The 17,893-nt window shown below is 41.1% G+C and overlaps 1 protein-coding gene across 5 annotated transcripts in view; it reads right to left on the reverse strand.

Moving 5' to 3' along the window:
• NR3C1 (nuclear receptor subfamily 3 group C member 1) overlaps positions 1-17,670 on the reverse strand; it is a 162,876-nt gene extending 145,206 nt beyond the window's left edge. The window contains exons 1-2 of one of the 5 annotated variants that reach the window (XM_054038357.1): positions 17,049-17,670; positions 13,255-14,425 (exon numbers count right to left, since the gene is read on the reverse strand). In XM_054038357.1, coding sequence (XP_053894332.1) covers positions 13,255-14,411 — 1,157 coding nt within the window. In that variant the 5' untranslated portion in view covers positions 14,412-14,425; positions 17,049-17,670. The other 4 variants (XM_054038356.1, XM_054038358.1, XM_054038359.1 and 1 more) reach the window with 4 other exon arrangements.
• Positions 17,671-17,893: the final 223 nt, after the last annotated feature.

Raw genomic sequence — 17,893 nt, forward strand, 5'->3', positions numbered from 1 at the left:
ATCATCCACAAATTTTGCTCCCTCAACTCTTCACCCCCTTTTCCAGATCATTTATGAATATGCTGAACAGCACAGCTCCCAGTACAGATCTTTGGGGAACCTTGCTGTTTACCTGTATTCATCAATGAGTGAGATAAAATTTAAAGGAGTCCCTTGTTAATATTTTGGCAACACAGACAAATATATTTCAGGACACAAACTCATCAATAATACAGCTTCCGTTTCACTATGCAAAACCTTATGAATCAAACAGTCCCTCAAATGAAATGAAGTAGTGAAAGACATTAACTAAATCTAGATTACTGATGTAAGAACCACTTCTCCCTTCATACTTAACTCCTTTACCAACTAACATCAGTTACAAGCAGCATAAATCACCTTTGAAACTAGGGGCATGTCTACACTACAAACTTCAGCCGACCTATGTCCACATAACCCTCCTTCTGCCGGTGGTGCACGTCCTCACGAGGAGTGCTTCCACTGACTTAAGAGGGGCAGTGTGGGGCGCAGAGAGTCCAGGCTCCCTGCCAGGAGCCAGGCTGTCACCGGGTCTCTCTGCTCCACATGGAGCTGTCACCTGGGCTCCAGGAGCAGATCTCACCACCAGCACACAAACACAGAGGCGCTGGGAGCAGAGCCCCGAGGGGGGCAGCTGGGCTTCCAGCAGGGAATAGGGAGTCCGGGCAGCAGCCCAGCTGGGAGCCTCCCACCAGCTCCAGGATGGCAACCCAAGCTGTGAACCCATGCAGGGTTCACAGCCCGGAGCCTAACAGCCTTTCTTGTCAATTTCACAGCTCCAGCACCAGCAGTGAAACTGACAAGAATAACAGCCAGCTGATGTAAATAATGCAGTGTCTACACAGACACTGTGTCGCCCTAACTACACTGACATAAGCCCTACGCCTCTCATGGAAATTGAGTTATGTCAGTATAGTAGAGCACTTAGGGCTTGTCTACACTTACCGGGGGATCGAGGCATCAGACAGTCAATTTAGCGGGTCTACTGAAGACCCACTAAATCAACCTCCGATTGCTCTTCCGTCGACTCCAGGACTCTACCTGAACAAGTGCAAGTGGAGTCAACTGGAGAGCATCTCCCATTGACATAGCATAGTATGGACCCCAGGATAAGTAGCTGAAGTTGCGTAACTTAGACTGATCTCCTCCCGTAGCGTAGACAAGGCCTTACATCAGTGGGAGCAAGGCTGTAGTTTAGATGCTTGACATAAGGCAACTTACATCAACCCAATTCTGTAGGATAGATCAGGCTACATTAAAGTAATCATATCTACTTCTAGACAGGATTTATGCAGGTTAATGATTTTTTTCCTGATGAAATATTTAAGTGGAACATCTGGTTTCCAAAGGCAAAACAAGAGCAAGACAGCAATATCCATCCCTAGGCAAATATCGAATACAAAAGAAAAAATAATCAGGGTCTATTTTTGTTGTTGCAAGTTTTAAAACCTCATTTCTATAGCACAGGCTGATACAATGTTAGTTTCAATATATGATCATCAGAGTTTTCCATATGTGCTTCACAGTTCCAACCAACACGTGACAAATCATTTTGTGGACAAGTGGCCATTTCAACAGTAGCTTTCACATCTTGGGTGACCAAATGAACTTTTACATTTTTAAATTCTGCTTCTGATCATAAAACAAATTGAAAGTTAAGCCTTTACAAAGGATGTTTTCTTATGAGACACAGCAATTGCTAAATAGTTAAAGACAGAAACAGTAAGAAGGCTTATCCAAAACCCTTGGAGATTAAGTTCCTGTTACACATTTATATTTTTCCTGCTAAGGGTGCAACTGGAAGCATTTTTAACAGTTATAAATTAAGAGTTTGACCAATGAACAGTTATCCTATCCAGACAGTATTTTATTAGCTGTAGCCAAACGAAGAATAACTAAAAGCATTTGTTTTTAAAAAAGGTGTCTTATTACCATTTGAAAAGTTGGAATCAAGAGTAATCTTTTAACAAGTTTGGAATTCAAAACTTGGGTCAGGATTCAGAGTTACGTTTAAACTGACATGCTCACTAAGAAAGGGGACAGGCCCTTTTCCTTCCCGGTGTAATTGACTTCTGCTTTTACTAGCAGACATGAGCTATCTAAATAATTTATAGTGTCACTAGAGGTTTAATTTTTCTTCAAGACAGATTCCTATGTAACATATGCACAAGACGTTAGCCAAAAATATGTTCATTGAAAAATTATATTTAAACCATCGTCAGCCATTCCTTGTGGTGTTTTTCTTGACACGAATATACTAAAGTAATACTGCACTAAAGGAAAAAGGGTGAAGAACTTAGCCAAACAGCACAAGAACCACATAATTTTTACTTTAATTTTCATCAGGGATGGTCCACTGGTGTTATTTCTCTGAAAAGGGACTGAATAGACTAAAAATAAATCTAAGAAGAGACAAAACTGTCAGAGAGAGTGATTTTGCCCTAAAAGAGAAATACTAAATAAATGCTCTATACTGTAGCACTCCAGGCTAAGTGAGAAACAGAAGAGGTGACTACTAGCTATTCTCAAATTTGTAGTTTTTTTTTCCGTTATGTAGAATAGACGCTAGTTTATTCTCCTCTCAATGCGTACATGTCACTCATTAGCTTTAATTTACCGGTTCCTTCCAAATTAATCCCTGAAACCACTAAGGCTATGTTTACACTACCACGGTAAATCAACCTATGCTACACAACTCCAACTACATGAATAACGTAACTGGAGTTGACGTATCTTAGGTCTAGTTACTGCGGGGTCTACACCGCAGGGGATCGACGGGAGAAAAAATCTCCTGTCGACTTACCTTACTCTTCTTGTCAGGGATAGAGCACAGGGGTCGACTGGAGAGCGATCTGCATCAATTTGGCAGGTCTTTACTAGACCCACTAAATCGACCGCCGGTGGATCGATCTCAGAACGTCAATCCCTGCAGTAGTGTAGACCTGCCCTAAGTTTAAAAAAAAAAGACCGCACATTCCCTTTTCTAAAAGAGTTATCCTATGTCACCATTAATTTAAAATAGTAGCCAAAAAAGCAAGTAGGGCTACTTTTCCATATTTTTAATCTACCACCATTGGGGGCATTACCTTGTGCTCCACCCTCCCTTCCTTAAAACCTTAATAAAGAGCTATAGTTATAAATGCTGCACATCAGGGACACACTGTTTCGTACAGTCATAAGAACACTGCTGGAGCTAAAGAAATAGTAATACACAAGCATCAAAAGGAACAGTAACTCCTGTCATATTCAAGGCAAGTCTCAGACAAAAATATAAACAGATATATTTTAGATTACTTATGGGGCTTAAACTACAGGTTGAGTAAATTCCCTTCAGATTCCTGAGGCTGCCAAACACATCATTTGGCCCCTAGCATAAGTCACAGCATCTTTAATGCTGCTCTAACTTGCACCCAGCTCCAGTGGCCCCAAAAGGAGCCACTCTGATAGCTAGGGATCAGCAAAGTGCAACTTTTTCTAGCCACAGACCCTGCTCCAGGTGCACCGACATATCCCCTATGCCAGAAGTACCAGGAGAAGGTGCTGCTGAGACAGGTATGCCAGCTTTATGACACATAGGGATTCCCCAGGAAGACTCAGATAGGCCCCTCTGCACAGACTATCACAAAGGAACCGTACTGGGGGCCAGGATCTGGCCTACAGCTTCCAAAACTCAGTGAAAGATACTTCAGAATACAAGTCCTGCCTACTTTCAAAATAAAATACTGGTTAGCATGTTAATGGGTAATGCTTTAATCAAAAGAAAGATTCCACCACCCTTATGCACATTTGGTAATATCTTTCTTCTGAGACTACTCTCAGAATAAGGTACTAGTCAACATGAATAAGAGTGACAGAATCTGGCTCAAATTACTCAGGCATAAAATATATGAATGCTATGGACTGAACTGATTCAAATTAATCTTTACTGTATACAAATTAACTGCACATACAGTTTTTTTTTAACTAAACATAATACCTTAAATTCTGCCTGTTACAAATGGTGTGGTTTTATACTGCATAATATTAACCAACACCACCAAAACTAGTTTTAGGCGATTTAAAATATTCTTAAAAAAAAAAAAAGTAAGGGTGAATCCAAAGACAATCACTCTGCTCATTTTCTGAATAAGAGTAGAAGTCAAAAGAAAACAGTATATTGAATATCATTTTATTTATTATTAAATTAAGTGGCATGGTGCTAGGGAGGCAATTCTGAAAAACTTCCCTGGACTTCTAGATTTTTCCCGTAAGAGAATGTAAAACAGGACTTTATAATTCATACAAAAGTGATTATTTAAGAATTTTAGATGTGATCTTTTAATTCTGCTGCAAATAGCACTAAGTAATTGACAACTTATTTTTGGTTACTCTTAAGGAAAATAAATCACAGTGATTTTAGAAATCCACACATTATCTGAAGAATACACATGAAAAATTATAGGAAAAGTAGAGGCAGAAGCTTGTCTGTATCCATCAGACAATTAAACTGCACAGTGTAAAAGGCAGCAATCTTTCATACATTAATTGTACACACACTTGTAACTGCTGCCTCACACAATTGACTTTTTTGAAAAACTGTATAAGTCAAGAATCGGCAATCTTCGGCACACGGCCTGCCAGGGTAAGCCCCCTGGCGGGCCGGGCCGGTTTGTTTACCTGCTGTGTCCGCAGGTTTGGCTGATCGCGGCTCCCACTGGTTGCGGTTCGCTGTTCCATGCCAATGGGGGCTGCGGGAAGCGGCGCGGGCCGAGGGATGTGCCTGCCGCGGCTTCTCGCAGCCCCCATAGGCCCAGAACAGCAAATCGCAGCCAGTGGGAGCCGCGATCGGCCAAACCTGCGGACATGGCAGGTAAACAAACCGACCCGGCTTCCCAAAGGGCTTACCCTGGCAGGCCGCAGGTTGCCAATCCTTTGTATTTATTTATTTATTAATTAATGGAGATATCCCATCTCCTAAAACTGGAACGGACCTTGAAAGGTCATTGAGTCCAGCCCCCTGCCTTCACTAGCAGGACCAAGTACTGATTTTACCCCAGGTCCCTAAGTGGCCCCCCTCAAAGATTGAACTCACAACCCTGGCTTTAGCAGGCCAATGCTCAAACCACTGAACTATCCCTCCTCCCCATCTGTATAAGTAAATAGGATTTGTTTAAATTGTAGTTTTATGGTTATCCCCAGCTGAAGAGTAAAACTAAGCAGTAAAAGTTCCATCTACTATTTAAAAATGGTTAAAGTATAAACAACACAGCATGCAGAAAAATCAGATTGTTTAAACCTAGTTTTAATTATAGAAAACAAACAGAGATCACTGTACGGGAACAACTCTAGTCAGGCTTATACAGCTTTTCATACAAACCTACTCAGCCCTCCTCCTTGTACAACTGAGCATTTCAAGCACAGGGGGACAAAAATGGATTAAATCTTGCATATCTGATCCTTTAATGTAAATACCCTGAGTTTCATAATATTTTAAGTCATGTGCTATAAAAAATTCCTGATACAATCCCTTTTTACCAAAAATGCCACAGTATTTTTCCACCAAATTCACATAATCAAGACAAACACTGTAGTCCTAAATGCATTCTCCTACACTGCAATAAATGTATTCTTTCAACAAGTTTACTTCTGTATAAAGGGATACATTTCAGCATGTGTGCCACAGAACCAACACACTGTAAATACAGTCTTGTTATAGATCAGCTACATTCACTGAAGAAGCTAACTCAAAAGTGGGTTTAGGTTTAAAAAATGAGGTGGGGAAGGGTAGTCTTTATCATCCATAAAGAATTAGCCAAAGGAACCTCAGAGGCAGGAATGTCATTCAAGTCTTTAAACTGTTTAATTCCTCCCCCCGATCCTCCCACCCCACACTTTTAGAATCCATGTAAGTTTCTGTCCAACAACCTACTTTCATTTTTCATCCAAACATCCCAGAATTTATGAGGCTGCTGACATCAATATCAGCACAAATTAGCTCTGACACAGTGGAGTCTACCTATGCCTTCTATGAGAAAATGGTGAGTTGTGCTTCGATCCTGTGGTGGATCACATTTTCCCCTATCAAGCACATCACTTTAAGGACTCTGATTTTTATCCACTGCAGGCTATATAAATAGAATGTTGAAAACCCAGCGAGCCACCAAGTACTCAGTTAAAGATGTTTTTAGTTCGCTCTTTAGCACTAATTATTCTAAAAGCCACTCACATATTATGAGGCTGAATGTCCTGAAACAATTAGCTTTGAAGAGTCAGGCAGCTAGCAGCAGAACCTAGGCACCAAAAAGACAGACAGCAGTTGATGCGTGTAAAGGAGGAGCAGCAAAAATTCATGTCAGAAGACTCGCTAGAGATCAACATGAGAACGGGTCAATTTTTTTTTTTTTTTTTAAATACAAGTTAAACCCCTATTTTTTTTTTTTCTTACCTGAAGTCAGGTGATAGGAGTAATTCATGCCTCTCCCATTCTCTTGCCAATACCCACATGGGATTGTTTGTTTGTTTTTGGAGGGAACACCTCTTGACTGCAACTGACCAGAGAAACAGTGCCTAATGGGACATACATTTCCATTTTTTCCTTCGTTTAATGGTCTTTGGCCTCTTCTCTCCTTCCTTACCTTTCCCATTTAGCCATTATCCCCTAATGTCTTCTAGCATTGGACAGATTAGCAGATCCAGGGCATAACAACAGATGCACTACCAACGTTAGGACCAGCAAGGTTTGAAAAAGTGTACACAATTTTCTAGCTCCAGGCCTACTAGACAGGATGAAACACTAAACCATGCTATGTCCCACAGAGCCAAGTCTGCATCTGAGAGGAATAGCACAGTCATGTAGTGGGTTTAAGTGTAACATTATCAACGTAATGGTTTTGGAAGTTAACTTTTTATTAGGGCAGTCTGAACTATACAAAGTATTTATTGATAGTAGTACAAGTTTCACTGGTATTTAGGGCATATATTTGAGCCAATCACAAAAATAAATTATTCAGTGAAGTTAACTGAAAAATATATTTAGTGAATACCAACCATGTTTAATACATTTCCCCCTGGATTTCACCCCCCTTTTTCTGTAAGAGATCAAGGTGTATTTTCTCAATTGCCTATATCCATTTCCTCTTTCTTTTCAACTAATTCCTCCACTTCAGCATGATTTCTGACTCTTCCTGCCCAACTAATAGCTACAGCTCATCTCTCTTATGCTCGCAATTTTCATAAGTAGCAGAGGAGCGAAAGTGTGGAGAGATTAATAAGACTGGGACTTTTCAGCTTTGAAAAGAGACAACTAAGCGGGGAGATGACAGAGGTCTATAAAATCATGACAGGTGTGGAGAAAGTAAATAAGGAAGTGTTATTTACTCCTTCTCATAACACAAGAACTAGGGGTCACCAAATTAAATTAATAGGTAGCAGGTTTAAAACAAATAAAAGGAAGTATTTCTTCACATAATGCAGTCAACCCGTGGAACTCTTTGCCAGGGGATGCTGTGAAGGCCAAGACTAGATAAATTCATGGAGGATAGGTCCATTAATGGCTATTAGCCAGGAATAGTGTCCCTAACCTCTGTTTGCCGGAAGCTGGGAATGGACGACAGGGGATGGATGACTTGATGATTACCTGTTCTGTTCATTCCCTCTGAAGCTCCTGGCACTGGCCACTGTTAGAAGACAGAATACTGGGCTAGATGGATCTTTGGTCTGCCCCAATATGGCCATTCTTATGACTCGTCAGTTTTCCTGCTTCCGCAAACCTTCCGAACATCAGTAGTTGAAAAGCTGCTGTGCTACAACTTGGAAAACTTTGAGTAGCAGCAGAAGCAAAGGAGCACACTGCCTGCAGGCTTAGGAATACAGTACTGCATCAGTTACACCCACTTCACATTTGGAAGGCTATTTTCATAACCATAAGGTCTAGAATTTTCTTAATTTAAAGTTTAGATTCTGCAGAAAACTGACAGCATTCACCTTCTAAAGCTTTATACTCTACATGGGCAAATGGACTTTTCCAAGTCCTGATTACCACTGATCCCCCTGTAAGACAATATGCTAAGAGGTTGAAATATTTTTAAAATTGCCTTACTCCAATTCAAGACTGCAAGCCTAGGGACCAAGTCAGAATTAAGTGTTTTCATTAAATGACATGATTAAGTACCATTTGACCAAAAGAGAAGCTTAACTTTCCTTCCCATATATGTTTAATCAATACTTAACAGATTAACTATGCTAAAAACAAAGAGGATATGTCTACACAAGACCCTATGCCAGCATAACCCTCTACATGCAGCATACATCAATAGAAGGTTTTTGTCTAACGGTGTAGGAACATCACCTCTCCAAATTACGTTAACTATGCCAACAGAATCACTCTTCTATCAGCATAGCTGCAGCTACACTGGGGTTTTATGTCACTAGGGTTGTGTAGTCTTTTCATATCCCTGACTGACGAAGTGATGCTGGTATAAGTTTTAAGAGTAAACCAAGCCATAGACTAAAATACTGACAAAGCACTTTTTTTGGAACATAAGTTTAGCTATTTTCCTCCTCCACACCATCAATATACTAAGTACAGTCAAAATCCCAACCTTGACCTAAAGGAACCAGTTTCTCTAGAAATAAGGAGAGTAAAGGCTTCTTGGCAACTATTTCTTTATTTCTGTGACAGGACCAGCCTGACTATATTTTTTTTTTTTACCTTTGGCAAGTCTTGTCTATAAAGCAGCAATTTTTAAATCTACACATCTATGTCAACACAAACAGAATTTCTATTATTTTAACAGCACTACACCTAAAACTCATTAGAGACTAAAGGACAATTTTAAAAAACAAAATAGTGAAACAGTCTCATTTTCAATTGAATAAACAAAACAAAACACAATAAAGAACATATTTCTGGGACTGGATTCACAATTTTAGTAGTCTATTTAAAATCAGAGTAAGAAGGCATTCTACCCTCACCTCCCCCTCAGACTGCATTTGGAGATTTGAGGTTTACTGACAAAAATCCAGCTACTGGTTTCAAAAGTTCTTTTTCCTTTCACTGTCTTAATTAAATTCATTTGGGGGGAAATTCATCATCTCAAAGTATGCAGAAAGAAAGAGTTAATGACAGATAATGAAGTCCTGTGGGAAGTGGGAATGTCAGCACTTTTAAATAAACCATTTGTTATTTGAACAATGATGGATTACCAGTTTTGTTCCGAAGATGGCATTGGTCAAGGCTAATGTCTGGCTACAACCCTATAGATTCTTATCTTGCAGGGTGGATTAAAACAATAGATAATTTAAAAAAATAAAATTGGATTACTTATTAAATTAAATGCAGGTTAATTTAACTATTTAAAATTAAATTTGAAAGTGACAACCTATATTAAGGCCTACATCTATTCAAATCATTTAAATTAAGTACAAAAAATATTAAGGAGTAGGTTTGCTGCCAAATTTTAAAGAAAGTCAGACCGTTGAACTGGAACCAGAGTTTGCTGACGTGCTAAATCAGCTTTTGACCGCAGTAGCCTCTTCTGCAGGCCCAGAGAGATTATTCAGTTTAATCAGCTAGTTCGATTCAATGACTAGTTCATGCAAAGTTAAGAAATCAATTGGGAGTTGAAAAAGCAGAAAAGTTGTTTTCCTCTTAAAACTAGGTGAGAGAGGATGAGATCTACTAGTTTTAAAATCCTAAAGAACACGGTGATCAGAAATAATCCGTTTAGGTCACGAACTACAGATCATACTTTGTTTTAAATGCACGTTGTTAAACTTTTTTTCTTATGTATGTATAAACATTTTTAAGGTAGTTTCTTGAATAAAAAAATTAAAATGACACTTTAGGGCATTTTTAATTGAATTTGAATTTCCATCCAAATTAGCTTCTGTGATAGATGTGCATCCTCCTGGTTAGCAAAAAAGCAGGGTGGATAAAAATCAATGATTTAAATAAATAAATAAATAATAGATTTTTTTTTTTTCTATTTAAATCTGATTTTTTTGATAAAATGCTTTTTGAGAAAAAAACCTACCTAAACAGTTTTAATTAAGATACGTTATAGCTCAAAGATATCTCATCATGGAATAGGGATTATAAATTCTAATTCTATAGTACGAGACAATATATTCATGTAATGTTTAAGAAAAGTTTTGTAAATGAGTTCCAATAGCTCACAGATTAGGGACCCAATCTTATGGGGTTCCAGGTGCTTCTGTATAGATTATTTAGGTTAATCTTTCTATCTACCCAATGGGATTCAGTGCTCAGTCTACAAGATACCATCAGAGATGCTTAGTTTTGCAGTTCTCAAACTGTGGATTTGTGACTCCAGAGATAACAGCAAAAATATTTTTAAATAAATCAATAAATAATATACAGAGGTGAGAAATAACAGACCTCAACTCTATTGTCCCTCTGCAAATCTGTGTACAAAGAGGCAATCCCTTGCTTCTCTCTAAAAGCGCAAAGTTTCAAAAAAAGTTCAATGAATAGAAGATTGTTGGGGGTGGAATAGATCTGGACAAGGAGAAGAAGTCTGGAGATAAATGTGAGAAGAGAGGGACAGGCAGGAGAAACAAAAGAGAAACTGTTTGAGCAGCATATTCCAGAAGTCTTGAGGTCTTTCTGAGTGTAGCCTTCATTGATTTGAGATCTACCATATCATTCTCTCACTAGAAGGGAAAACCTATAATGGAAGCAGGCCGTAAAAGAGACAAGTTTGGGAATATTTTAATGAAGTTCCTCTACCTGTGGGTAAAAGAGGCATGCATGCAAAATGCAAACAGTGCAACAAAGAAATGCAAGGCCTGGTTGCCTGAATGAAACAACTTCATGAGAAGTGTTCCTTCTCAGGAGGAAGCTGCATTGAAGATGATGAAAGGAACATGTCTGAACATGCAGGATCTTCAGGTTGGTAACAACCAACAAGAATGCACTTTTATGTAGAAATCGATGATTAAAGTGAGTCTTCCTGACTACTGATTTAAATCAAATCCACCACGGCAAAAAGAAGCACCAAATCTATTGTAAAGGCTATATTTAGTTGCAAACAACATATTTTAATGATTGCCAAATAGTGAAAATCAATCTCTCTTTAGGCAAATAACTAGAAAGTACAAATGCAAAACGCAATTAAAATCAGTGATTTCAATCGCTTTGATTTAGCTCAATCCACCCTGCCTTCTGTTATGGGTCCCATCCTTCAAGGGGCTCCACTGGACCCTTGTATAGAGTGTGATTAGTGAAACACAGTATTTCCCAATGGAAAATTTTAAACACATTGCTCAAGTCTGCCTCACAATAGCAGCAGCAACAAATATGAAATGCTGCGCTTTTTAGTTAATTTGGACTAGATACATTACACACAAACTACTAGAAAAGAACACTAAAAATATAATACATAAAAAGAGACAAATACATCCAACTAATGTATTTCATAAATGTGAACTATTCATAACAACCAAACTGTAGTCACCCTTAACTTCACCCTGTAATATAAAAGTGATGATGCAGAAAAAAAACCTTATAAGGGTAGTCTGACAACTACATGGCAATAATAATCTATAAATTAACGCTATGTGGATCTTTACAGTGGGATTTTTCTACACTTGTCTACTGAAGTTAAAATCCCAAATTTGAAAACTTTTTTTTTCTGATTCGATTACATATTAGTTTTATAATGGTCACCATAAAATGCAACGTATGATTATTTTTTAACGTGCAAGGAAATTAGAATAGTCTCAAGGGCTACCACCACCAAATACTTCTAACTAACTTATCAAAAGAAATAATACAAGGACTCTAAATATTCAAAGAGCAGTATTTCCATTCTGATATAATTCTAGTAGCTTTCTCTGAAATTCCCCAGGTTCTTTACACTACAAATTGCTGTAAAACTCTTACAAAGAAAAAGACATTTATGATTTAAAAAAATCCAATATTGCCAAGGAATTCCAGGAACAAAGTTGGTAAAAGGGTCACTTCCTGAAGCATCAACTACATATACTTGAAAAAACAAAAAAACTACTATAAGCAAATTGTCTCATTTCAATGTGAATGGAAAAGGTGCAGCTTACTGTACACCAGTAAGATCTCCAGGCACTAACTTGTAACTAGCAGAAAATGAATACAGTATTAAAATCAAAAATCCCCCCCCAAAAAATCATAAATATGGTTTTCTTCATAAAAAGTGTTTATGCATAAAGCCAATAGCTGTAGATTTCTAAAACTGTCTACACAAAACTCAGTGAAAGCTGACAATTCATTGAGACAGACGCATTAAACAAATGTTCCTATGAATATATACTGTATAAGAAATAAAGAACTATTGAAGCCATACCACTTTAAAATAGGTGTCCCTACCAAGATTAGGTCAAGCACCTACTGTAGTGTGAATGGGTAAGAAGGAAATGGATGGCTGCTCACTGAAAAAGTTTGGGAAAAAGCTGGCACTACCCTATGTCTCTCATCCAGGAGTGAAAAGTGTTATTTCCCAGCCATTAGAGACCTTAATTCAGGAATACAGATACTTTTTTTAAAAGGCCATCCCAAAATAACTTTTGGAGTGTTAGTATCAATTTTAACAAAATGGTTATTTTTATTTGTGATTCAAAATGTTCCTCTGATTCAGTTCCACAGTTAGATTTTGCAAACCTGGATTGCCAGATGCAGCTGAATCTTACTGCAGATCTTTTATATGTTGCTATTAAACAAACAACTGCTATGGATTTCATACTTGGAATTTTGTTGTCCTGCGTACTGTAAATACAACACTAAGATAAACCTAGTTCAATTTAAAATCTAACTTTACAAACTTTCCCAACAAGCAAATTATTTTGTGCTGAACATTCAGAGTAACATTGAAAAGGGGAGAAAAAAAAAAAAAAAAAAAGAGGATATAATTATTAAACCCCTAATTCCTGAAAGTAAAATGGCTTTTGCATATGCTTACAAATTGGTCTGAATCGTTTTGTGCAGTAGATCTCTATTGAGTCTTCATTTTTCCCCCTTAAGTAATCTATCTTATAGTATGCTTTATAAACAGGATGCCAGTAATTTTCTTGCACCCAAAAATGAATAAAATCACTTTTCTGCTATACTGCGTATGAGAAATGAAGTCTGCTATGAAAACCGTGGGTTACGAATGAGAGAGAAAAGATGACGAACTTTCAAGAAAAGTCAGCACGTATAAATTACAATGCTGAATAGCTATATTTCTAATATTTTAATAAAATTAGAAATAAAACTACTCTTACCTCAAATAGCCATTAGAGAAAACAGGTCTGCCAGAAAAGTTCAGGGTTCCCAAGGGGGTCATATTGTCATCCCCAGATCCCTGGCACCTATTCCAATTTTCTGAACTAGCAGGAAGAGACGGAATGACATTAAAAACTGGTTTCTGATCCTGCTGTTGAGAGAGAGATGCGGTATTCAAGTCATAATGATACAACTGTCCTCCAGAAGTACTGACACCATGGACAGAAATGGCAGACATTTTATTACCCATTAGGGTAGACCCAGTAAAATTAGCTTGACAATAAACTGGGCCCATTTTCTCTTGTTTTATTACCCCGGGGGTGCAGAGTTCAATGAAGTCGTCCTTTTCTTTCTTCACTTGAGGCATCTGCATTTTGGGGCTGGGTAAAAGATCTCCACGCTCATTAATTTTAGGCTTAGTGTCTGGTAAAATGGGAGGCTTGCAATCTTCACTTGCATTTCCTTCCAGGAGAAATGCCTCATCTGCAGTCATAGGAGACAACAAGTCCCCTTCATCTAGCAATGGGTCCAGTCTCCATGGGCTCCCATTTGGTTCCTTACCTGGTGACACTGGTGGCAATTCTAAGTCCTGCAGAATATCAAAGGTGCTTTGGTCTTCAGAAAACAACTTCAAGTTGCCACCATTAGTGCCAGCCTGGCCTAAAGGAAGATTGCTGTTAGCCATAATTGGGAAATCCTGCTCAAGGGGCACCCCGACAGATACTGTCCCCTTTGAGCCCTCTGCCAGGCTTGTGGACTTGTTCAAGCTTGCAATGCTTTCTTCCAAGAGCCTGAAGTCTGTTTCCCCAGAAGAGATGCCAATTTGGCCCTGCTGTGGAAATCCAAGTTCGTTTCCCATCACCTTTGACTCTGTCTCCCCCATATAGAGTCCCATTGAGAGCAACACTGCCTTGGAAAGATCCGGCTGAGGCGCACTGCTTACTAGTCCTTTTGAAAAGTCACCCAAAACAGGCTGCTGTTTAGAATCCGACTGAGAAGACGCAGGCAGGGGAGATGTAGATGCAGGAGCCCTGACAGTAGCTCCACCCCTGAAGGTTGAATGAAAGTCCATCACAGTCCTTCCTCTGTCACTGAAGTGCACATTTTTCCCTGCTTCCTCCCCATCTGAGGGGCTTAGTGATTCTTTGGGGTCCATTATTTTAACACTGGCTATTAAAAGAAGAAAGATATTTGTCCAGTTAGCACAGTAGTAAATGTTTTCACAACACAAGAAACCCAGATTAGCAGCATGGTGAACCCAGTTTAGCCACAACAGATAGGCTTGTGTAAAATCAAACATTTCTTGCTGTCACTGAACAAATTTGATTGCTGGTAACTATCATGTTGACTATATTTAAAAGCTTTTCTGAACTCTGGTTCTGTGGTAATAGCAAGCAAACTGACTTTGCCCCCTCCCTCCCTCAAGATTAATTTTTCACAATTCTACCTATCTCAGCTATTCATCTGTCCAATTGAAGGAATATCAGATTAATAATGTCTTTAATTAACTATGTTACAATTGATTATGTTTGGTTTTTTTTAAACCTTAATTAGGCTTCAAATGCACTTTTTTTTTAAAGAAGAGAATATATTATTACAACCTCCCTTTCCAAACGAATCTCCCCTTTTTCTGGAGAGTCCAGATGCATCTACTGGCATGGGTAAATCAATGTTAGAACTCTCCAACTGCTTTCTCACAAATTCCCCACTGCCTGACTAGACACACAACCCAATTGTTTTATTACTGCTCTCTGATATACTACTGTAACCTTTCCACCAGAAAAAAAAAAAAATATATATATATATATATATAAAAAAGATGGAAAGTTTGCTAACTTCAGATCAGATGATCGCTGCTCCCAAAGAGTTCTCAAATGTAACTTATATACCCTGAAATCTAAACACAAAATGGAAGCTTAAAAAAAAAAAAAAATACAACCCTCATTTCCTGATCTTCCAATAAACATCTACAGGAAAAATAAAGTCTTATTTTGATTACATCCAACACTACTATGTAAATTTCAACCATGCATACTTCCTTCCTTAAAATTTGTGCTTATGATCAGTTTCATTGCCGTTCACTTAAGGTGTTGAAAGAATTAGCATATTATGATCTCTTAAATTGTCCACAATAAACTTACATCCATCTTAATTTTAAACCCTCCTCATTTTGGGGCCAATACTGATCAGGAAAATAAGCCACCCTGCTATTGCTGTATGAAGCAGCTCATGCTTTCTGTACACAAAAAGTTCAGACTGCCATCAACAGTCAATAGGAGTCTGTTGTTATGCGTAAAAATATTTTCAAATGTCAATTTAAGGCAACACGGTTTAAAATGTAATGGTATGGATGAACCTTCCCCCTCCCCCCTGAAGTTTAAAAGCATGAGCTTTCTTATGCCCCAAATAAAGTTAACATAAAGCATTAAAATACGATTTAATATTGCACGGAAGAATCTTCTAGCTTCCCCACCCCTCGCAGGGTGTTTAGGTGAGAACATGTACGTACGTACAAACATACAAATGCTGCCTAGTGTATTTCCACGCCGCTTTCCTGACAGCTGCCACCGAACTCGAAACCAAAACAGCGAGTGCAAAATCGAAACGAGTCCTTCAGTAACATCCTCTCTTTTAAAAGTTGCAAGCGACACTAAACTATTGTTCGGCCATTTAAAGTAAACGCCACAACATACATCGGGGGAAAAAAACAGGTTCTGGTGGTGGTGGGAGGGGAGCAGGGGCGGTGGAGGGAAGGAGAGAACTGGAGTTACTGCATTTGACAAGTTTGCAAAAACCCAATGTCACAACGCAATAAACCGTCCAGAATAACCAGCATGCCAAAAAAACTAGCTGCACGATTCGGTTTAAATGAGAGTGGGAGAGATAAAGGGGGAAGGGGGTCCGCTAATATTTAGGCTCGTTGAACTGAAATAAATCCCCTTTTACGAAGAGCCGTTTTCAGAGGAGAAATGTGTCAAGACCTGTTGAGCTTTCTCCTGGCACGCCCACTTCTGCCAAATAACGCCAGCTATTGCTACAAAAGTCGCCGTCTCCCTCTTGACTCTTCCCTTTCTTTGCCCCCCAACGCCAGAAAAAGATCAAGCAAGCAGCCACGTTTGTTCGTGGACAGGGAATTCTTCATCGATCCGAAGAACATCGGGCAATAGAGCTACGCCAATAAACCCAAACAGAACGGAGGGGGCTCAGTCTTCAGGGAGGAAACAAACGGCCCAAAGACAAAACCATCTGCTGTATTCCAAACCTCTCCCCAAGAAGCCTTTAAATCGCTATCTTCGAGGTGTTGAGTCAGGCACGGGCTTACTTGTCCCACCTCCGGATTGAACGATGACGATTTACGGGGACGCGGCCCAAAGGGAAGGGACGGGTTCCCTGTCCCAGCCCCGTGCTCTTGACAGGCTCGGAGGGAGGGAGGGAGGGCGCTTGGCGGAGCAGCCCCCCCCCCCTCAGAGGACGCGACTTCCCAAAAAGTTTGAGGGGTCACCAAAACGGGAGGCACCCCTCCCCCCGCTACTCCCCTTCCCCCCCTGTGGGGCTCGGAGCCCCCCCGTCAAACTCCCCTTACCTTATCCGGGAGGGGGGCGCTGGCGCCGCTAACCACCCACGTCCATGGCTCCCGCCGCGGCGGCGATCGGGGAGGAATAAACAAGTCGGCGTGCGGAAGGAGGAGTGCTGAGGGGCGAGCGGAGGGGGAGGAACAGCCGCCCCTGGGAGCGGAGAGCCCGAAATCCCACCCGGCCCGAGCAGCCCCGCACCCGAGTCTGCCCCCCCTTACCCAGACACTCCTCCCGCCCCTGCCGCCGTCCTCAGCCGGCGCTGGCGGCGTTTAACAGCCTTCGCCCGCTCCCGTCTGCGCCTCACGCCCGGACCGACCGTCCCTCCTTGCCCCGGGCAGCCAGCGACTCCAGCGGCGCTCGGCCCCGCCACAAAATGGAGGACGGCGGCAGCCGCCTCCTCCCAGACGTGCGGCGGCGGGAGCGCACTGAGGCAGGGAAGCAGCGCTCGCTCGCTCGGCGGAGAGGGGCCGTCAGCGCTCGCACGGCCCCGCGGGGCACAGCCGGGGCAGGACACGGGAGAACGGTGCAACCTGTTGGCTGAGCCGGTCAACTGCGCCCGAGCCGCCCTCCCCTCGGCGCCGCTTTACTCCCTCGTTCCCCTTCCCGCCGCTACAAACTCTCCCGACCCTGCGAGCTGCTTTCCCCCAAGTTCCTTGCTGCGGCTTCCTTCTCCTCGCTCCCCTTCCGCTCCTGCCCCCTCTCCCCGCTGTTGGGACGGGGCCTCGAGTCCTCCGCGCTGGCTGGGCGGGGGCTGGCCTGGCTGGGGTAGGACAGCGCTGCTGATGGGGGAGCTTCGGCTAGGCAAGGCGGAGCTGGCCTTGCGCAGGGCTCGGGCTCCGGGCTGGGCTGGGCTGGCTCGGCTCTCAGGGCAGAGGCAGCCCCTGGTTGGTCACTGGAGGGGAAGCCACCGGCGGCCCCCTTTCTTCCCCTTTCCACTTTATCGTTTCCTGAGCTAAGGAAGGAGCCCGGGGGAGCGGCAGGGCTGCTCCCGGGTCTGCGTTATGGAGACCCCCACCCGCCTGAGAGGTGCCTGGAGACCCCTGCTCCTAGGGGAGACTCCGTC

This window comes from Malaclemys terrapin, chromosome 8, assembly GCF_027887155.1.
Source record: "Malaclemys terrapin pileata isolate rMalTer1 chromosome 8, rMalTer1.hap1, whole genome shotgun sequence".
NCBI classification, from domain to species: domain Eukaryota; kingdom Metazoa; phylum Chordata; order Testudines; family Emydidae; genus Malaclemys; species Malaclemys terrapin.